We start from the raw sequence: 22421 nt of genomic DNA on the forward strand, positions 1-22421 counted from the left end.
AAGAAACTGCGATGCAGAGAGGAAGCGACTTGCTCACACACTTTGCAATGAACAGTGTTTAGTCCTCGGGTTTCATGGGTTTTCTCCTGGTTTTCCATTGCTTCTTAGATTATAGTGAACATTGACTTTATGCTACTTTCCTATTCCTGGCAGAAAAGTTTTGTTCATAGACTTACACATCTTTACACACATACCTGTTGGCCGGGTGTTTTCCTTTCCCCCTTCAGTTTACGCTTGTAGACCTGCTGTCCATCCTGCTCTCTGCATGGGGAAGCTGAGCTGTATGGATGGTATCAACAGGCTTCCTTGCCTGCTGGTCTGCTTTCAATGGGGAGCACAGCTCAGGAATGGGAGGGGAGGAAGAGTGTGAGGGGAGGTATTCACTCCCCTGGCTCCCTCCCCGCCGGGGTCACCGCAGGATGGCTGCTACAGCCTTGACCCTGGGTCACAGCTCGTTTCAAGGTGGCCCTCCTATAGGACTTTGCTTTTCTGGATTCCAGTAATTGCATCCTCTCCTTGTGTCTTTGTGGGGGAGCCTAACAGTTCTGAGGGTCTGCACTATAACTTGTGGTGTTTCTACACGCTGGCCACATCTTTGTGAATAGTCTCCTTATGAAACCGTCCACCACTTACCCTAATTTAGGGTGCTGTTTCTGGGATCCCAGCTTTTACACATGTCAGCTGTAGAAAAAGAAAAATGTTCTGATTTCAGCCTAAGTACACAAGGCTTTTGGTTGGTCCTGCAGTCTCCACTACAGTGGAGTCAAACTGCAGGCTGTGAGCTGATGCAGGGACCTAGTTTGATGTTGAGGGTGCCCTAGTGACTGCTTTTAAGTCATCTAGGCCTTGGAATACACGTCTAGGTGTGTTTTAGAGAATTCTAAACCACATCTCTTACATTAGTAGGGGTGGCTTTCTGAGGCCCACATGAGATGTAAAAGCAATCTGGGTGGAGATCTGCTATAGAGAGCATCTCCAGCCTAGGAGTAGATTTCTGTGCAATCAAAACTTGATTACGCTTTTCCTGCCTGTGACTTCTGAAGTAAAAATCTTCCCCATCTACTTAGATTTAGAGATGTTTTTAGTCATTTGGTATCTTATGTGGTTTGCTTCATATCAAGACTCATAATGGCAAGGCCGTGGGTTTGGACACAATATGGACCAGGCTGATTTGGCCACAGACTGCGCAAATAAGGATGTAGCGAACATATGGTGCTTTCTATGTGTTGACACACCATTGTCAGCACGTAACGTATGAAGGAATTTATCCCTCCACACAGTCCTGTGAGGTAGACTCATTATTATTCCCCTTTTGCACATGAGGAAGGTGAGACACCGTGAGGTTAAAGAACTTGCCCGAAGTCCTGCCGCTGGTAAATGGTGGAGCTGGGGATTCAGATCCAAGGAGTCCGGCTCTGGAGTTCATGTCCTTGACCCTCATGCCAAGCTGCTGTGCCCATAACCCACAAAGCTCTGTGCCACTGGACACAGAGGAATTAAGTTTTTGGTCTATTCACTTGTTCCTTCATTCAGCAACTGTGTGTTGATGCTGACTGTGTGGCAGCCACTGTGCACCTTCTCTAGAGTTCTGCTGATTACACACAGACTGCCGAACAAGAGCAGCCTGGCCTCAGCCTCGAGGAGTCATGGTCTAGCAGGAAGGGGTAACGCATCACCACCTGGGAAAAGATGAGCTAGAGCATTGTAGGATGGAGTAGGTTCCTCCAGTAGGGAGAACTGCACAGGATAGGGATCCTAGCACCTTTGAGAAGCCTGGAAGTTACCATATACCACCCCTGTTTGTCATATATATCTTCTGGCAACAAGGTCTGAAACAGCCAACCATAGTTTGTCACTCGTTTTTAGGTTGTATAATTAATTAGTCGTACTGAGGAATAGATAGAAGGAAGCTCTAAAAGTTTTGTTTCCCTTTCTGTATTAGTTGTTGCTGAAAGTGGGAACTGTATGAAATGAGTCATGTATCCCTGTCCTGAGAGTGCATGTGAAACTGACAAGGGAGAAAGTTCTGAGTCTGATGTAGTAATTAAGTGACATAAAGGCTTATTTACTAAGGGCATGGCTACTCTAATCCCTTACTAGCTGTCCTTGGACCTAGGTATTAGGTCTTCCCAAATATTTTTTCCTGACTGGGACCAAATCAATTGATTCCGTACAACTCTAGACTAGCAAGACCCACTCATCATTGCTATATGTAATCTTCAAGTTTATTATTATTTTTTTTTAATTTTTCTACTCTCAGGAAGCATTTGTTAGTGATGATTAGAATTCAGGTATTTTGCTCCCTGCTCTGCACACATTCTAGATCAGTCTCATGTTTCCGAGCATATCTTTTCCTACCGGTTTTTTGTTCTTAACTACTTTTTCGTATTCTCGAATTTGCTCCTGTCTCTTATTAGGCAAACAGTTGGTTGCTATAGGTGCAGACATTAGTGAGACAGTCTTTCTCCTTAAGGATATCACCATTTAGTTGGGGCCAAGGTGGCAGACATGTAAAGAGAAGTGTTGGGAAAGGTGCAAAAGTGGAGATGCATTCAACGGTGTAGAGGAGGCCGCAGCTCTTGTCTTACATGAGAAGCGTGTTGAGCAAAGATGACAGGCATTCTGTGTTCACACCTTGCTGCCAGAAGTGTGGGAGGGAGCTAAATACACAAGTGTGGTTGCTGCCTTACCACCATCCACTTGGAGTTTTGTGGCCTCTTGTTCATCTCTGCCTCTTATCTCCTCTGCCTGCTTTCCTTTATCTCTCTTGTGTGCTTTTAGGTGGCTCAAGGCCAGCTGCTAATCTTGTGTGCCTTTCGGGGATGAATGGCAGCACACTGTGGTCTAGTCTTCTCCCTGAGGAGGCTCGAGATATCACATGTTTGGAGCTGATGCCAGGAAGCTTGGCTGAAACCGTCTGCCTTGTGACGGGGACACACAAAATGCTCAGTGCATTCAATGCAACGTCAGGTAAATACCATTGATCACAAAAGAACTTTGCTCCTACGAGCCATAATTTTGGATTAGAATCATCTGTTGGGTAGGGGACCTTTTTACTCTCACATGGTGGAATGTCTGATTTACTGCTCTGGAATATGGTTATTAAGAAAAATGAGAGAAAAGGTTTGGGCACTTTGAGTAAACAGATCCATGGTTCAACCTGTTTGGTGATAGGATGGGGCTGGAACTGAATTACCCAAACAGAAACTACCCTGAGGCCTTTGGTGTGTAAATAGTCTCCTGACTCTGTTCTTTGTACAAAAGACAACTGAACTTTGATTCTTCATATTTGATATACATGGGATCCATGTGTAAACTTGGGCATTAACTACTTAAAAAAAAATACTCCAGTGAAGAAATAAAGGTTTGTTGAGGCTTGTTGACTAGCCTTTTAGCTTCTTACTGCATTCAGATATACATGACAAAGGGAATGAAAAAGAATCACATGTCCTGAAGGTTCTTACAGAATCCTAAGTATACGGCCCATAGGGTTGGTACTGCTGGGCCGTGTGCTCACATGGAGCGGAATAAATAACATCCTTCCCAGGTTTAGAGGTTGGAGTTTGGTTGCGGGGTGCTTCTGAGTGAAAAAAACTGGGATTTGAGTTAACTGTAGAACTGAAGCCATCTGGAAAACTTCCTATGATGCTGTGGTGCTTACTTATGTGTGGGGGAAGGAAGCAGAGTGGTCTGGTCAGCTGCCCCTGGATGTTTCCTTAGTAGTTGTTATAATCTCTAACAGATCCGTTCCCTCACCCCAGGCAAGTGAGCCCTTCTTTGTTGGAAAGGATTTAGCACCTCCATTTTATCTAAAAGGATCTAGGTGGGAAATTATTGCATGTATTTGTTAGCCAGATACCTGAGGATTCAGATCACACTCCCTGCTCCCTCCTCCTCAGTAAGACAAAAACGAAAGGCAGTAAGTAGGCAGGAGTTGCTGTCTGTTGTTCAGCCCATTGTGTCTTTCTTTTCTGGCCTGGGAACATGGCATCTGCCTTTTCCAGAGGCAAGAAGCTGTCATAGTGACCAGCCTATGTGTCCTTCCTTAGGGAAAGCCATTTGGACTTTGAACCCAAACTACTTGTCTAATGGTACCTTAGCTGCCCCAGTTGTGGTGCTGCCAGACTTGGATGAAGATGGTGTTCGAGACCTTGTGGTTCTGGCCATTGGGGAATTGCAGGTATGATCTCTATTAAATGGTTTTTGTTTCTTATAGGGAATGCTTCTATTTTAGTTGTCTCAGCTCCTAGTGTTGCTATTATAAATACTGCTTGAAATGTTCTTTTTACAAGGGTTTAAGTAAATTCTCTTTGTGAGGTTAAGTGAATATATGACCATTATGAACCCATTTTCTCTGGCAGCCTCATGGCTCCATGGACTGCGGTGTAGTGGAGCTTTAGAGTCAGATAGGTCTGTATGTGAATTCCACCTTTACCACTTTATATCTTTGCAGCCTTGGGCAAGCCATGGAGCCTGTCCAAGCTCTGGTTTCTTCATATGTAAAAAGGGCATGTTATATCTACTTATATCATTGTTATGAAAATAAGAGCTAACATATTTAAAGTGCCTAGAGCAATGCCTACGTTTTACTGTGTATATGTATTTTTAGTTTTCCTATATTATATATGTACATTTTTATGTCAATTATAAAACAATAGAACAGGCTGGTACAAAGTTCATAAAAGATACGTAGGAAAAAAATCTAAGTCAAGCAATAATAACAACAATGACCAAAGAAAGGAGTGTTGTAATCTAGGCTGTGATAAGGCAGACTTTGATCCAGGACAGTGGCCCTTGAATTATGGTCCTAACTTGTGATTTGCAGGAACCTCAGTGTACTGGTCACTCTGCACACAGGTAAAGTAAGAGTAGATCTTTCCTCCAAATCACAGGCAGGAGTAAATTAATGAGCAGGATGATCTCGGTTTTAAGTTTTTATTCTGGAAGCGTTTTTCAGAGCTTTTGTCAAAGACTTTTTCTCAGACTTCCTAGTGTGTCTGCCAAGGAAATGCTTGGGCACAAAAGAGTCAATTGGCAAAGAATGTTTATGGAAAAATGTGGATATGGCTAATTTTGCCTCATTTGATAACCTATTTTAATTTTAATAGACCTTGTGTTTGCTGTTGTGATCTTTGTATTGCCTATATGGAGTAGAGTTGTAAATTCTACAGGTAAAATTATGCAGAATGGAATGAAATCTGTTAAGATTTTGTATCTTTCTGCCAAGAGTCCCCCAAACTCAGAGTGCCCCGTCAGTCATGAGTTTTGAGGAGCACTGTTCTAGCACACTAAACTCTCCCTTACATTTGCAGGATAAAGGCAAGATCCAGAATGAGCTAAATTTCTGAAGCCTACTTAGTTTTAAGGGTTTTAAGCTTTAAGGGTACTTTATGTTCGTTTTCTTTAGCTAGCCAGTTGGTCTCAAAGTGGACCCGAACCACGGATTCAGGAATGATTCATGTAATCTTTTTTATCCTAGCCATTATGAATAAAGAGATTGGGGACTAGGGAAGATTTGAATTATTACTTACATCAGGGAGCAATTCTCTGAAGGGGAACATATGGGGAGGCACAGCAAGCCATTGAACAAGTTTTTGTGTCGTGATTGAATTTAGAAATCGGTCTGACTGTCCCGTCTGGCCGCTTATTAGCTGGTGGTGGTTGGCAGGAGAGTGGCTCAGGCCCTTGGGGACCCTCCATAGTAAGGAGGTCTCCACCGGAGGAAGTGGCTTCTTGCCCACTCTTACTCTGTGCCCTTTGTGTTGGTCTCTATGCAGTGTATTGCCCATCTGGCCCTACAGAATTTTCACAATAGGGTACAGCTAGGGCATAGTCTCAGTTCTGCTTGAAAAGTGGTAGACAGTTCTAGGAAAACCTTATAGAGGCACTAGGTATATAGTGCAGCAGCTTCATCCTTGTACTGACCTCTTTTGACCTCTCTACCAGCAACAAGGGACCCCAGGAACCTGCATAAGCTTCTGAGATGGAAGACTCTTCACAAGGAAGGAAACCTAAGTCTGTGACGTAGAGTGATTGCATTTGTTGATCCGGGTTTAGAGTGAAGTGGGCTTGGAGAACTGGACCTGGTTTTTGATTAGAGGAACTGATAAGGTCTAGAACATTAGTGGGAAGGGACCTTGAAGACCATTGGGTTAACTTTCTCGCACCATGCTATGATCTGTGGTTCAACATTACAGGCATGTTGGCACCCCACTCTCTTGGCATACTCAGGCTGATGGGAATAACACGAATTTGTGAGGCAGTCCATTTCATTTTTGGGCCAACTCCAGAAAATTCTGTCCTAAGCAGAAAGAAATCTGCTTTCTCATAGCTTCCACTCATTGTTCCAGCTTCATTCCCATAGAACTACTCTGAATGAGTCTAATCCCCTTTCTATAGGAAAGCCGTTTAACCATTAGCCTAGTCCTTCTAAGCTTGCTACTCAAGGCTAAATATCCCCATTTCTTATACTGTTCCTCATGCAACCAGGAAGTCCAGACCCCTCTTTTTCTTGATTTCTTTCCCTTTGCATTCTAGTTTGTCCAAATCTCTTTTAAAATGTGGTACTTATATCTAAAAACAGCATTTTATTTGTAGTATAACCAATGTGTCAACCTAAGGGAATAGTTACTTATTTTGGTATAGACTCTGTATTTCTGTTTTTGCAGACAAAGATCATAATATATTTTCTAAGATTTGCTTTTTGTTTGTAACCAGTTAAAGTACCTATATCTTTTAATGTTTAATTATTAATAGACCAGTTTTTTTTTCTGGCAGATTTTGACTCATCTTCCAGCCTAAGGTTTTTTTGAATTTTGAGTTTGTCTTATGCCATATTAGCTATCCTTCTCAGCTTTGTGATAAACTTAAATTCTATTCTTTCAAGTCTTTGATAAGAATGTTTAATAGGAATGGGGCAATGGCAGAGTGCTACGACATTCCTCTAAAAACCTCCCTCTAGGTTGTTATTGATCCCATAAGTACCTTTTCCTGGTACACGGCAAAGCACATTTCTTTATCTTGTCCAGAGAGTTCATGATGATAAACTTTGTCAAAAGCTTTACTGAAGTCAAGATATCAGTAAAATCCTCATATTTAACTGGTGACTCTATCCCCAGAAGAAAATCCTCTAGAGCTGAAGTTGGCCACTGTGGCCTGTAGGTTAAATTTGGCCCACTACTTGTTTTTGTAAATAGAGCTTTATTGGAACATACTTACACCCATTCATTTATGTGTTGTTTATGACGGCTTTCACACTAGAACAGCAGAGTAGAATAGTTGCTACAGAGATCATCTAGCTTGCAAAGCCTAAAATTTGGCCCTTCACAGAAAAAGTTTGCTGATCTCTCTTTGAGAATAAAGTTGATGGTGTTCAGGCCAGACATCCAGTGTTCTGATGGGAGAGCACTGCCTGGATTAACTCTAGCTGGAACCAAATATTACTGGGGATTTCTGGTATTGAAGTAAAGACCCAGGGGCCAGCCATCCTATGTTTAGCTGTAGGCTAGAATTCTGTGCCTCAGGAGACTGTTCCGCAAGCAACAATTCTGCTTCAGAGAAACTGTCTGAGGTGCTTTGAAGATGCCCTTTGCTGGCTCTAGTGAGGCAATGGTACATTTGCCTCACTTGCTTACTTGAAGGGAAATAAAGCGAAGCAGGTTTGGCTTTGTGCTTTCCAATTTGGGGGAGTGTTTCTGAACCCGTGGCTAATGAGGAGGCAGTGACTGTCTGGAGAAGCCATTTAATTAGGAAACGATAGGGCTTCTGTTGACTCCACCCCCCTCTCTTACTTCCTCAGCCAGATCTGTGCTTTCTACTGGTGTCCGGCCGGACCGGAAGTCCAGTGGGTCGACCTGTGAAGTACAACGTCGTGGGAGTTGGGAATCTGATTGGTCCTCAGGTTTACATCACAACAAATGGGGCTGTCTACATCCTGTTTGGCTTTGGTAAGATGCAAGGCTACTTTTTGCTCCTGTTCCCCACTGGCATATGTGATGGGGTCTTCCTTGTGAGACAGGCTGAAAGCTCAGGAACTCCTGACACCAGCCTTCCCAGAGCCTTCTAATGCAGGGGTCTCTCACTGTCCCCTACCTATCACAGGCTGTTAACTCTGCTTTCCTTTGCTGCCTCCTCAAAAGGGAAGACTCTTGTCCAGCATCCACTTAATCACCTCCCCACTTGTTCTGTGTTGTCCAGTCTGGGTGGGCTCTGTTAGATCAGGCTCTGTGTCTCTTGCTCAGATCCTCACCATGGAACAGTTCTGTTAAATTCAGATTCTCAGTGTTGGTTCTTCCTGTGGTGCTAGGAAATATACAGGCTGTCGCCCTGCGGGACATTTTTGTTCAGGCCCAAAATCGAGACAGCTCACCACCTTCTCTGCAGATAGAAGAGCCAGAATGGGAGAAGCGAAGATCCATCAACCTCTCTGAGCTCATTGATGTTTACAGGTAGGGCAGATGTCTGTCCTTGGTCACAGTGAGGTGTCCTGTGAACTCACGTGCCTTTGAGTCTCTAAGTTTGGTTGGGCTGGTGAATATGTGGGTAGAGGTTTGGGGGAAACAGTGCTAATCTTAATTTACTATCTTCTGATCTGGTTAACATGAGTTAGAAATTTTCTTCTCTTGGTAACGTAATGCGTTGGTATCTATGTGTTGGTGACCATGTGTAATCACTCCTCAGGTAGGATGCAAGGAAGGATACTTAGGGCTCTGAGTCAGAGTGGGGAGGGAGATAGACTTATCTAACTGTTTGTAAAACTGTGTTGAAGGATCTGACCTACTCTTTTCTGTATTTTTCTCTTAGTTGAAGCATCATTTTGACAGAAGTGAGAATAGTGTCCATGAAATCTTATTTTTTTATTTTTATTTATTTCTTAACTAGAAGCATGTAGTTTGTCACATGCTGGGGATTTTACCCATTTAACCCCAAGCCTGGATAATAATTGTTTCATTCTTTTCTACCAGAAGTTCCAATTCATTTTCTAGCATTTTTTTAGGCAGTATCATGTTGTTTTGGTGAATTTGACAGGTATTAAGTAGAATAGTCCCAGGGGCACCGAGCAAGAACAAATTCAGCGAAGTGTATGCCATGGGCTGCTGCCCAAGCTCATTGGCAACCTCTGGCCTCCTGTCCAGATCTCTGTCTGCCTTCCCTGTGATTATCCTTGACTCTGTTGCCTTTCTCAGAGTATCCAATGTGAGAGATATTGCACTGGAACACTTCTCCTGTGAGTTCCTTTTGAACTTGTATGGAATTTTCTAGGGATCCTTGGTTTCTAAGGTCAAGAAAATGAGATTCAACTGAAACAACAGTGTGTCCCACTTGATGAGATAATGGTGGGGCATGAATGTAAGAGTGTATACAGGTATATGTATACTGAGAGAAAAAGCCAAAATAAATGGCTCAGAAATCTCATTCAAGCCAGAGACTAACTGTTGGGGTCTTATTTAACCCAGTGATGGTGTTGAGCTACTCCAGATGGTGAAGGCACCAGATTCCAACTGCAGCAACCTTCTGATTACAACCAGACAAGGCCTTGTGCTGCTTCGGGGGCAAAATCTGACACCTTACTGGACATTGAGACTTCAAGGCCTGCGCAGGTTTGCAGTGTGTTCCTTCTTGTGTTTGCTGTTTTGATCCACTTTCCCATGTCTAAAAATTGTCCAGAACAATTGCTTGCAATTCTTATATCTGGGGCCAGTGCAAGAGAAGGGAGGGAGAGTTCTTAGTTTTCCTGTTTTTCTTGTTCACTATTGATTGCTTACTTTATCCTTATTTGCAGCCAGCCTACTCCTGGATATTTCACTGATGATCAGACGTTAGACTTCCTTCTGCAGATACAGGATGGAGTTGGGATGAAAAAGGTAAAACTTTGGGCCTCAGATCAATCAAAGCACATGTAAAGTATATACTTTCTGTCCAACCCTCTGCTAGGCACAGCAGGGAATAAAAAGAACCTATAATATGATCTCTACCTTCAAAGAACTCAGAGTCTCACTGAGTGGATAAAATGAAAATTCACAGTTCAGTGCTAAAATCTGGAGCACTGGAAGCCTTTCTAGGATAATCTCCTTCCTATATAGGAGTTTCTTGTTCTGGATCCCTAGCTTACAGTTAGGCAGTGGGAACCTTCTGAAATCTCTTGGTGGGGAAAGACAGGTATACAGAAATGTAATACTTTAACACACAGCTACACCTGAGATTTCAGAGAAGTCTGTGGTGACTGGGGTTTTATGGAAGACCTTATAAAGAAGGGAAATATAAGCAGGGCCTTTTAAAGCTGAGTCATATTTATGTGGAGAGGAAAACATGCCAGATCAGGGGCACCAAGACCAGAGGCCCAGACACAGAAAGGATAGAGCATGTTCCAAGGACACTGAATAGATCCTTGATATTATATGAAATTGTATATTGTGAGAATATAATGATTGGATAGATGACTTTCATTTCTTTAACATTACAGCAGAATTACAGAGTTACAATTTTTTTTTTTGAATTATTGACCTTGCATTTTGGTTCATTTTCACTGTGAAATATATATCTGTTTCTATACATTGCCCACTGTTCCCTGAGAGAGAAAAAGAATTCAACAAACACTTTATCATCACCTCTAATGTGTGCCAACTTCTGTAATGAATGCTGGAGACACAAAATTAATGAAGACAAAGTCACTACACAGCTCTGCCACATGCTGGAAAGTGGTGTTGTGGAGGTTCACACAGGGGTCCACCGGAAACACAGGGAGCAGATGGAGTGCAGGCGAGCTGGAGGGCCAGGGAGGCAAGAGATGCCTCATGTTGGTCAGGGGTTGTATGTGCAGAATCATGAAAGCAGAGAAAAGGTTTGCTAAATAGATAAGGGTGGGCTGAGGTGCACTCCCGCCAGAGAGACGAGAATGAGGTCAGCTTACAGAGGGCCCCGAAAGCACAGCTGCAGAATCTGGATGAGGCTTTGGAGGCCATAGGGCTATTTGGTTATGGGCAGAGGACAGATACAGTGATAAAAGCATCATGTTAGGGAGAGACTTCCAACAGTGCTATATAGGAAAAGCCAATGCCTGCGTGTAATTCAAAGGAATTTCCGATACAGATTGGGATTTCACTGGTGCTGGGAGGACAATGGAAGAAGGGTGTATAGTAGGTATAGTAGGTTGAAGGTGGAGATACTGTTTCAGCCCTGGGTTTTAATCCTGACACCATTACTTATTGGAGACCTTGGGCATATTACCTAATCTTGCCTAGCTGCAGTTTCTGCATTTATAAAACAGGGGTAATAATATTGCCTGCCTTCATAGGATTATTGTGACAGTTAAATGAAATATGTGTTTGAGTGGATACAAGTTTTTAGTGCAGTGTCTCTAGACTTCTTTTTTCCCCAAGACTGCCAAAGGGAATCTTAAAGTGCTTCTCTGTTTTTCTTTCTCTGCTGGTTGGGAAGATTTTGCCTCTGCCAGGTTGGTTCCAGGAACTTGTGTGATGCAGATTCTGAGTACAGACACAGAAAGGCGGGACTCAGGAGCCTGGAAGAATAGGGCAAGCAGTTGTCCAAAGAGGTTAGGTCTTCCACTTATAGAAGCGTGGAGACGCTGAGTAGGAGGGAGTAAAGACACTTGGGCTGGAGGAAATTGGGGAACTTCTTGGGGATTGTGGTAAATGAGAGGTTCCAGATTTGTGAGGCATTTAGGGTGAAGAGCAGACATATGCCAGGATTATGAATTTGAACTCCTTCATCATTATCCTTTGATAAATGCAACTAAGCAATGAATTCCCTCTTGGATTTTTTTTTTTGCCTGTTTAAACAGCATTGCTTTAAATTTGAGACTTCCCTAGGTCCATATGCCACGACACCAAGAGTCAGATCCGTAAAGCTGGGAACACCGCGCCCGAGGACAGTGTTCACTGGGCCATTGTTTTCTGAGTGGCTGCTGTGTTGTGGGGAATAAGGTGCTGCTGTTGGCATTTGCAGAGTTGCTGCTGTCTCTCTGAGGACTGTCCTAATCGTGGACAATCCCTGTGTCCATATCATTTCCTGTTTCTCAGATCCTGCTTTTCTCACCTGTAAAATGGGGTGGACTACATGATTTGAATGTCCCTTTCCCACTTGAGAACTTTGCAGTTCTTGAAATCTATTAAATGGGAACAAGGGCTGCAGAAGCTTAGGTCCTGTCCTTAGCCATTATTCATGCTCTCTGAACACCCAGTTTGCTTGCATCTTAAAAGTGCAACCTGTTAATGTTTGTGTTATTTGAATACCTGCACATTTTTGTGTGTGCATTTTCTGGGCCTGCTGCTTTTTTGAGGCCTGGCCATGTTTATTCTCTGTCTTCTCTTTTGTAGATGATGGTTGTGGATGGTGACTCTGGCTCTGTTGTTTGGAGTTACCGTGCTCCGTGTCACATGAAAGAAACGCCAGCCACCTCGGCAGTTACTTCAGACCGGAAGTCTGTCTTCCTCTTCTGGGCCGAAGGGCTGTCAGCTGCATCTCCCAATTCCGTGAGTGAGCCTGGGAGGGTCCCTTTTTTACTTTGTCAGATGGCAGCTGCTCTGCAGGGCTGACTGTGTTCTGGAGATGTTATTTGATCCATCACTTTCCAAGGGCTGGGGTAGAAACAAGTCAGCACTCGGTGGAGAAAAGCAGGAACCCTGTGTCCTCCTGAGCCACACCTTTGCCTTTTAGCAGAGAATGTGAATGCTGACAACAGCCCCTGACTGCTGGCTACTGACAGGGGGAAGCTGAATAAAGAATAAAAAGTCCTCCCAAGATGCTAGATCCAAATTTGCAGACAATTCATATATGCTACAATTGTTGAAGAGGAGAAATCATTATGACTGGTCTGGAGTGGGCAGAGAGAATTTCAGGGAGGGGTAAGGCTGGGCTTTGAGGCGCATGCCCTGAGACTGAAGGAACGGATATGGGGGAGGGTGGCCAGCAGTTGGAGAGGGACATTGACCACATAAAACTGAGAGGTTGTTTGAGGAACTATGGGAGAGAACGTCTGACACCTAGAAGGCAGATTTTAGAAAGTCCTAAATGTTACACTGCAGTGTTTTCATGGGGTTGATGAGGCAGGGTGCTACCTGTGTTAGGTACCTGGGAGTTTTTAGTAAGACCCACCCTGACCTAGTTCAATGAAACACATCTTGACTCAGCACTTTCTGTGTGCCAGGCACTGTGATCTCTGTAGGGATCTAAGGATAAACTGAAAATAATCTTGGCTCTCTAGAGAAGACAGATGGTCCAAGATAATGGGGGGAACCTGATGAAGGCAGGATCCTGAATTCATCCACCAGGCTCAGTCAACAAGTCACTCAACTTCTCTGAGCCTCATGATCTTTATCCGTTAATGGTTAATGAAGATGCTAATATATTTGCTCATTTTGAGGATCAGATTTACCTAAAATCTAGATTATATTTCTAACTCTGACATGCCCTAACAATGTGACCATGGGCAATTTACTTAACTTTTTAACTTCCTCCCCGCATATGAGGGGACTTCAGGAAGTTCATGGAAAAATGTAATTAAAATATAAAAATAAAAAGTATCGGCCGGACGCAGGGGCTCATGCCTGTAATCCCAGCACTTTCGGAGGCTGAGGCGGGAGAATCACGAGGTCAGGAGTTCGAGACCAGCCTGGCTAACATAGTGAAACCTCGTCTCTACTAAAAATACAAAAAATTAGCCAAGTGTGGTGGTGGGCACCTGTAATTCCAGCTACCTGGGAGGCTGAGGCAGGAGAATCGCTTGAACCTGGGAGGCGGAGGTTGTAGTGAGCTGAGATCATGCCATTGCGCTCTAGCCCAGGCGACAGTGGGAGACTTCGTCTCAAAAAAAAAAAAAAAGAGCTTTATTTCTTAACATAAGTGCCATCAAGTTCAAGACAGTTTGTAAGCATTAATACCAGCCATTTAGTCCATCCCTAAAGAACTGAGGGTCCTGGGAAAATCTAACCATGTCAATGCAGTCTTTTTTTACATTATAAACTGAAGAAAAATGAGAGCTCTTTAAAGAATTTTTAAGATCAGGAAACTAAAGAAAGTCACAATGAGCTAACTCAGAACTATAAGGTGGATGCCTCATGATTTCCCATTGAAACTCACAAAATTGCTCTTGTTTGATGAGAGGAATGAGTAGGAACATTGTTGTGGTGGAGAACTCTCTGGGGAAGCTTTCCCAGGTGCTTTTCTGCTAAAGCTTTGGCTTTCTCAAACGCTCTGATTTTAAGCAGATGTTATCATTCTTTTTTTTTTTTTTTCTCCTTTTTGTGGAGAATGGGGTCTCATGATTTTGCCCAGGCAGGCCTCGAACTCCTGGGCTCAAGCTATCCTCCTGCCTCTGCCTCCCTAAGAGCTGGGATTGCAGGCGTGAGCCACCACACCTGGCCAATGTTATCATTCTTTAGCCCTAAAATCAACAAGCAAAATGCCTTGGGCATCCCCCCAAAATACTGCCATGACTTTTGCTGTTGACCTTTCCACTTTTCTTTGACTGGACCACTTCCACCTCTTGTAGTCATTGTGCTTTGCCTTCAGGAGCACACTGGTAAAGCCATGTTTCATCTCCTGCTACAGATCTTCAAAGAAATGCTTCCAGGATCTTGATCCCACTTTTTAAAAATTTCCATTGAAAGCCCTGCTTTTGTCTGCAGCTAATATGGGCCAACAGTTTTGCCACCCGTCCAGTGGAAAGTTTGCTCAACTTTAATTTTTCAACCAGAATTATGTAAGCTGAACCAGTTGAAGTGTCTTCAGTGATGGCTATTGTTTGTGCTATTAATCATTGGTTCTCTTCAATTAGGGCATGAACAAGATGAATTTTTTCCTCACAAATTGATGAGGATGGTCTGCTATTGTGGGCTTAATCTCCAACATCATTTTGTCCCTCGTTAAAATGAGCTATCCACGTCTAAGCTGCTGATTTCTCTGGGGCATTGTCATCATACATTTTTCAGAAGGCATCAATGATTTCACCATTCTTCCACCCAAAATTCACCATAAATTTGATGCATGTTCTTGCTTCAACCTTTTGGCAGAATTCGAGTTACTTTGATAGAGGCTCTTTTCAAACTGATATCTTACCCTTCTTGGTGCCTCAGACTAGCTCCTGTTCAGGTATGTTATAACAACTTAGTATGAGTTTATTTTGGTGCAAAAAGAATTTTGAAGTCCTTGCGTAGTTTTTTCATAATCTGCATTTCCATGAACTTTTCGAAGACCCCTAGTATAATAAAATGAGGGTATTGGACAAGATAAGTCTCAAATGTAGTCTTCTATAAATAAAGCGCCATGTTACAAATGCTTTAATAGAGGTACAAGTAATAAGTTTACATGGAAGCACAAAAGAAAGGAGATATTAATTTTGCCTAGGGTAATAAGGGAGCTTTTCCTCAAAGAGGGGGCCCAGGTGGGCACATAAGGATAAGTGTTTTAATGTGTGGAGATGGGGTAGAGAGGGTGGTTAGGCAGTCTAAGGGGCAAATAAGATTGGCAACGGTTAGGCAGAGTAGGGTGAAGCGTGGATTGAGGGTGATGATCAAACATTTGTGCAGCATGGGGTGGGCAGGTGAGTCATTGCAGTTTAGTCTGGAAAAGGCATATTTTGGTTAAATGGTGTAAGACTGCTTTTCATGCTAAGGAATTTGTGTTCATTTTGTAGGCAGTGAGGAAGGTGTTTGGTTGTTTTCTTCTCATGTTAGCTGAGCCAGAGATCTGTCCCGTTGTACCTGGGATCCTAAGGGTGTGTGGAAAATGCCCTCTTCTGCTTTGTGGGCATGTGGTGAGAGTGAGGTTGCAAGCTTCCTGCTCACACTTCTCCTCACCTGGGGACTTCTTCCCATGTAGCCATATGGAAGCAGGGGTAATATTCATCCCTCAGAGCTTCCATTTCCTCTACTGCAGGAGGCCCAAGGTAGTCCCAGGGGAGGAGAGGCACTTGGGAAGTTCTGGAGAGCAGCCACTTACTAACCCACATGGGTGTACTTCTGTGCTTTAACAACTGCATAGCTGCACACTCATGTACCTGCCAAGTCTCAAGTCCCATCCCCCCATAGAACTCATACTGATGAAGATAGTCCCAATGTGCATTTTTTCTGCTGTAGAGAGTTTGAAGACTGACACTCAGACCTTGGAACTTTTGTTTTATAATTGATGATTTGCCTCTGGTCAACATTCCATTCATTTCAGGAATGGATAAGATTTTTGTAATTTTTAGCCCGATGCTTGCAATTGGCTTTGACACCAGTGAAAGGAAATACCTTTGGCTTACTGTGTTTTCATAAATAGATTTCATCTCCACAGAGCCCCATCTGCTGCAAGGGATCAACCAGTGTTCTAGTACTTCCATGAGCAGAAGACTGGGAAGTCTCCATGTCAGATTCCTCTCTTGGGGCCTGCACATTGCCTCTTTCTTTCTTTCTTTCCCTTCCTTCCTTCTTCCCTCCCCTCCCCTCCCCTCCCCTCCCCTCCCCTCTTCTTTCCTTTTCTTTCCTTCTTTCCTTCTCTTCCTTCTCTTCCTTCCCTTCCTTCCCTCCCTGCCTTCCTTCCTTTCCTTTCTTTCCCTTTTTTGCAACAGAGTCTCTCTCTGTCACCCAGGCTGGAGTGCAGTGGTGCGATCTTGGCTCACTGCAACCTCTGCCTCCCGGGTTCAAGTGATTCTCCTGCCTCAGCCTCCCAAGTAGCTGGGGCTACAGGCACATGCCACCATGCCCAGCATTTTTTTTTTTTTGTATTTTTAGTAGACACAGAGTTTCTCCATGTTGGCCAGGCTGGTCTCGAACTCCTGACCTCAGGTGATATGCCCACCTCAGCCTCCCAAAGTGCTGGGATTATAGGCGTGAGCCACTGTGCTTGGCCTGCCTGCCTTTTTTTTCTTACAAGGGAGAAAGCATTTTCCAGCTGTAGATAGTGGTTTGAAAGAGTTAGTGATTAGTATTTTGAGCTCTTTGAAATATGTCTCTTATACAGGGGAGTTTCTTTCAAACACATTCTTGTAGTTAGGATCAGGCATTAGCATCTGAGAGGAATGAGGAATCACCATTTTCTACTCTGCCTTTTCACCTGCGGACTGTCATGTGTGGGAATGTAGAGTTACCTTTGCTCTTCCTTTTTGCGGTTCATTGTCAGGATATCATCCTAGGAACTGAGCTGCCCAGCCTTCACCACCTTTACCTCCTGCATCCTGCGTTCCCCTCCATCCTTCTGGATCTGGCCAACACCACCGGCACAGTGACGGCTTCAGAGGGTGAGTCCCGGTGCCAGCGGGAGTCTGTGTACACAGATGGTGGGAGAGTAGGTGCTGGCTGCGTGTGATAAGACCATTGCCCCACCCAGGGAAGGATGTGTGCTTCTCAGTCGACAGCAGGGCACTTTCCCTGGTGTCCCTGGTGCCTCGGGCTTTTCTGGAATGCTCCTTTGGGTGGAAGCCTTGGGCTCACAGGGTGAGAACCCATATGCTCTGAATGTGGAGGTGAAAGTGCGTCCCATTCCAAAGAGTGTGTAAGGTGTGATTCATCCAGCCACTCCTTCAGCAGACATTTAATGAACATCAACTGTATGCCAGGCACTGTGCCAGCTGCTGGGACTACAAATAAGACTAGTTCCTTGACCCACTCAGAGATTAGGATTTGGAATTAACTGGGGAGGACATGATGGAGATAGAATGTGTTTTGCCAGGGCACTGATTTAGAAAACCTTTTTTTGAATATAACTATGCACCTTGCATAGAAATCAGAGAAAGAAGAAAAATCAAAGGCAGAAAGAAAAATTGGCCATAATCTGGCCACTCATAACCACGATTAACATTTTGGAAGTGTTCTTCTGCTTTACGTATCTGTCTAAATAACATTGTAAATAAAATGGGACACTATATGGGAGACTCTCAACTCAGAAAACCAAAACACTGGGATCGCAGCCTGTGCTGCTGCTAGTCTAGGTTGTCTGGAGATCTTCTCGGCGATTCCTTCCCTCATGGAATCTGCTGTTCCTGTTGGGGGGTCAGGGGGTGCAGGAGTGGAAGAGGACTAGATGGCCACAGCTCCTTTCTTTCTTTCCACATTCTCTTGCTACTTATGGACTTGGCTGTCTACTTACCAACTCATTGGCCTTGGGCTGCAGCTGGCATTTGTAGCCCTCTCGATTTATTGGGATACATGGGGAAGAACAGAGCTTACCTGGAACTTGCAGGCACACCTGTCCACTGGTTGGGGGGTGGGGGCAGGGAGGTGTGAGCTTGGAAAATCCTGTGATTAGATCTGAGTGAGCTGTTTTTTCAACAGGAGCATAAAATATTCAGTGAACATCAAATAATGGTAATTAAGACTCTTGACACCATTTTTATTACAATTTGTATTTTAAAGATGAGGCAAAATAAACGCTGGCGAGGTAAATCGCTTCTGTGACTGCGCACTGACAGTCTGGGAATTCTCAGGCTCCCTAGCGTTTCGGGCTGTCTTTTCTACTGAATTCTCACCACAAGGGGCACATTCTCTCTGTTCCTGAGTTGGGTTTTTTGGAAATAGCTTCAGAGGAGTAAAGGCGCAAACACAAGGAAGAATGTGCTGCTTTACTGGCATCCAGTCCTTCCCCAGTTTGCACTCGTGGGCTAGCTCGCTGCCTTCTGTTTATTCAATGCTCAGGACATTTCCTGTGTGAACTAATGAGTAAATAAATGTATTGTTGAACCAAACCCCTCTCCTGTTAGTAGACAGTATGTGTCCATGTTAACTGCTCTTGTTTTTGTCCTTCCTCAGTTGGAATTAACGACCTCTGGAAAGATGCCTTTTATGTTACCAGGACAACAGGTCCAAGCTCCGAAGGCCATCCAGCAGCCCTGGTGGTCAGCAAGCTTAGTCTACGGTGGGCACTAATGGAGGGCCAGATGGCTCAGCTACAGGAGTCTACCCCCAAAATTGGCCGTGGGGAGCTGCGAAGATTTCTCTCTAGGATAAAGTTTGTCGAAGCTCCCTACGAGGTGAGTGGCTGCTGAAATATTGTTCCTCTTGAGGGTTTAGGACAAATACTACCAATTCCAGCTTTGTCCTTTAGAAAGTGGCAGAATGGGGAACTTTCTTGAGTAGATGTGTATCAAGACAGTTGTTTTGGACCAACACTATTTCCTATCTGACCATGAAGAAATGATTCTCAGTTGTTTTCAGCTGGAAATAATAGCATCTACCTTAGGGGACATTTGACAATGTGGGGTCGTAGTTTTTATTGTCCCAATGACTGACAGGGGTGGCTACGACTGATATTTTCTGGGTTGGGGCTAGTGATGCTAACATCATGCAGGGCTTGTAATAGTTACAAACTACAAAGAGTCATCTTGCTTAAAATGCTAATGTTCCCTCCCCACCCCCACTCCCAAGAAATATTATAGTCTAGTTCAAAGTTCAAAAGCTTATCATGGAAAATAACAAAGTTTCTGGGCCTTTCTGGAAGGAGGAGATGTTTACAGACTATTGGGGCTAAAGAAAAGGTCAGGAAAATAGTTGAATATTCTGACCTTTAGTTTTCCTGCTTTTCTTTGAACATCTCTACCATGAAAAACAATAGTCACTGATAACTCTTTTTCCATAGATCTAATCTGATGGAATCTTCAGTTGCAGAAGAAATGAACAGAGTGGATGCCCGCTCTACTCTCCTGTCACTGTAAAATCAGTTCTATGGAGAGAAGACTTCATCCTCATTTACCGCCTCCCTGATGGTTGTAAAGGCTTGGGAAGGCATGTTGGAGTCTTTGACGGCAGCATGTTCTATTTGGCTGGGGTGTCTTACCTACATTTTCAGTCCCTGCATTAACTCCCTCTAGGAACTCTGCGTGGATCGTTTGGAAATGTGACTCTCTTAAGTATTTTATTTTTTTGGTATGTCTAATTTATGAAGTCTTGCTGGGAAAGCCAGTGAAGTCTATGACTAGGAAACATTTTGTTGTACATTATGCTGTGTGTGTGTATTTTCTAATGTTGTGGTGAAGTTATTTTCCAGGTATGTCCTAAGTTTCAGGGATCCAGTTTCCTGTCCTTCTGAAATATATCTGGTTTGTTTGGTCATTTTGAGACTTCCAGATCCCCTACCTCTGATTTTGAGGGCCACTTATTTCTCTCCTTATTCTTTCCACCTGTACCTTGGCTACTTCCAAATTGTAGACAGAGTGCGAAAGATTTATAGTGGAAGACAGAGTTAGCTATCCAAGTATTTTCATCTCTTTTGTTTTATATCTTATTTCCTTAGATTTTCCATCCATGTCTATCAAGTGACCACAAGAATAACCATATTCCTATCACAAGGGGAGCAAGAGGATGTAGTCTGAGTGACCCATCTCTGACCAAGTCCACATGTTGTGTTATATGTGGCTCTGATGGTTCTGCCAGTCATGATCTTTTTTTCTGTGGCGACCTCAGAAGTGTATGTTTGCATGCTGTCTTCAACTTAGAGGAGAACTGGAAGTCAGGAGCCTTTGATGTCCTTATCCTGCTCTATCTCTTCTCTGCATCTTTTTCTATAGGGCATCCTCCTTAGCTCCCCTCACTCTGCTTTCTCTTCTATTCAGGGATATGTTTCTGGACTTTTGCTTCTGCTACTTGAGTCCAGGATGCAACCATTTTGTCCTGCATCTCTCCTTTCCTATAGAGCCTTTGAAGCTTTGTATTTTGGGAAAATTCTTCTGTAAATACTCTAAAATGGTTAAGTTATTTAGAATGATCTCCAGTGCTTACTCCTCCTTTCTTCTGTATCAATCTGCTGCTTCAATTAAGTTCTTCTTTAAACTTTTAGGTCATTGTTTATATAGCAGAAAATTCAACGTTGGCAGATGGAAAACTGTTTCTTGAATAACCTTGATAGGTCTTCCCTGAGTGCAACTCAGGTTCTCTCTTTACCTGGGCTTGTATCTTTTTTTTTTGAGACAGAGTTTTGCTCTTGTTGCCCAGGCTGGAGTGCAATGGCACGATCTCGGCTCACTGCAACCTCTGCCTCCTGGGTTCAAGCGATTCTCCAGCCTCAGCCTCCCAGGTAGCTGGGACTACAGGTGCCTGCCACCGCACCTGGCTAATTTTTTTTTTTTTTTTTTTGTATTTTTAGTAGACATGGGGTTTCACCATGTTGGCCAGGCTGGTCACGAACTCCTGACCTCAGATGATCCACCTGCCCCTGCCTCCCAAAATGCTGGGATTATAGGCATGAGCCACTGTGCCTGGCTGGGCTTGTATCTTTTAGCTTGTATTAGTAAAAGGATTGTAGAAAATTATGAAGTCCAGATTTAAAGGGATCTCTGTTAATTACCCACTGACAGGCATTATGACGTAACAGGAGGTTGGTAGCAGTAGATCCAAGCAGGCATGTTGCCTGGCTTCAGATTGGCCTTCTCAGGTTTCTGGGTGCCTCTGCCTTAAGATCCTGAAGGCAAATTTGGTTTCAACAGTTTGGAAGTCTTCTGTGGGTCCAGCTTGACTTTGGGGGATTAAGAAGATACTCCCAGAGTATGGAAATGATTCCAGATAATTTCTGGGATTTGAATCTACTTGAGTATAAGGGCCTGGGACCTACTTTGGTTTAGTATAGAATTTGAAGGATTAATTTATAGGCAGCTGAACACCCAAAACTTGGGTGGTGGTCCTGTGGTCTGACTGAGCTGTCCAGGCATCACCTGGTTCTCTGTCATGTTAAAGCTTTCTGGGAAGCCAGCCACTCTATGCGGCAGTGAAACATGAAGTTGTTAATGAGGACCTGTTTTGGTGGGTTTGGGGAGAGGACTGTGTTGATGCAGGGCAAATCCCAGAAAGAGATGAGAGGAAGCTAGAAAAACTTAATGTCTCTGAATTCTTCATGATGTATTTGCAAACTAACCTAACATAGATTCTTTGGACTATGAGTTTGAATCTCTCCTTGCGAAACGACGTTATACGCTTAGTTTTCTTCTTCCTCTTGCAGCCGGTACAGAAAGGTGTAAGTGGTGGCTGAAAATTGAGGAAGCTTCATCTGACCAATGTGGGTGCTGGTTTCTTGTGAAATGTGTCCCTAAACCTCCTTCTCCTTGCAGGCAGCCACCCACCCAGGTGTCTAAGATAGGAAATGCTCCTTTCTTTCTCTAATCCCATCGTGGGGTTGCCAGCAAAGCCAATATGACCACTACTGAGAAATAGTAATGACTTCTGCAAATGCAAGGGTCTTCCCCTCCTCTGTCCCTTAAGTACCCTCCCTTTTCCTTAGACCCCGTTTTTGCCATCCCCCAAATGTTGTGGTATGGTGAAACTAATCCCCTGAATGTGAATTGCTATCCTTATTGCCCTTATTAGAGAAGAGCCAGCTGGTATATTGTCAGGAAGCACTATTTAAAATGTGAACTGTTACAGAGTAAATAAATAAATACTCTAAGGGAATATACTTGTGTGCCATTCTCATTTGTCTGAGTCATCAAGGATGGTTTGTTT

At 43.7% G+C, this 22421-nt stretch overlaps 1 protein-coding gene across 3 annotated transcripts in view; it reads left to right on the forward strand.

The window, feature by feature from the left end:
* FAM234B (family with sequence similarity 234 member B) overlaps positions 1 to 22370 on the forward strand; it is a 36543-nt gene extending 14173 nt beyond the window's left edge. For 2 of the 3 annotated variants that reach the window (XM_015151168.3, XM_001087297.5), the window contains exons 4-13: positions 2782 to 2970; positions 4050 to 4180; positions 7799 to 7946; positions 8306 to 8447; positions 9456 to 9599; positions 9782 to 9863; positions 12336 to 12491; positions 17119 to 17236; positions 18744 to 18964; positions 19570 to 22370. In XM_015151168.3, the coding sequence (XP_015006654.2) occupies positions 2782 to 2970; positions 4050 to 4180; positions 7799 to 7946; positions 8306 to 8447; positions 9456 to 9599; positions 9782 to 9863; positions 12336 to 12491; positions 17119 to 17236; positions 18744 to 18964; positions 19570 to 19575 (1337 nt within the window). In that variant the 3' untranslated portion in view covers positions 19576 to 22370. The remainder of the gene's footprint in view (positions 1 to 2781; positions 2971 to 4049; positions 4181 to 7798; positions 7947 to 8305; positions 8448 to 9455; positions 9600 to 9781; positions 9864 to 12335; positions 12492 to 17118; positions 17237 to 18743; positions 18965 to 19569) is intronic. The other variant, XR_013400920.1, reaches the window with a different exon arrangement.
* The last annotated feature ends 51 nt before the right edge of the window (positions 22371 to 22421 follow it).

Source organism: Macaca mulatta, chromosome 11, assembly GCF_049350105.2.
Source record: "Macaca mulatta isolate MMU2019108-1 chromosome 11, T2T-MMU8v2.0, whole genome shotgun sequence".
Classification (NCBI taxonomy): domain Eukaryota; kingdom Metazoa; phylum Chordata; class Mammalia; order Primates; family Cercopithecidae; genus Macaca; species Macaca mulatta.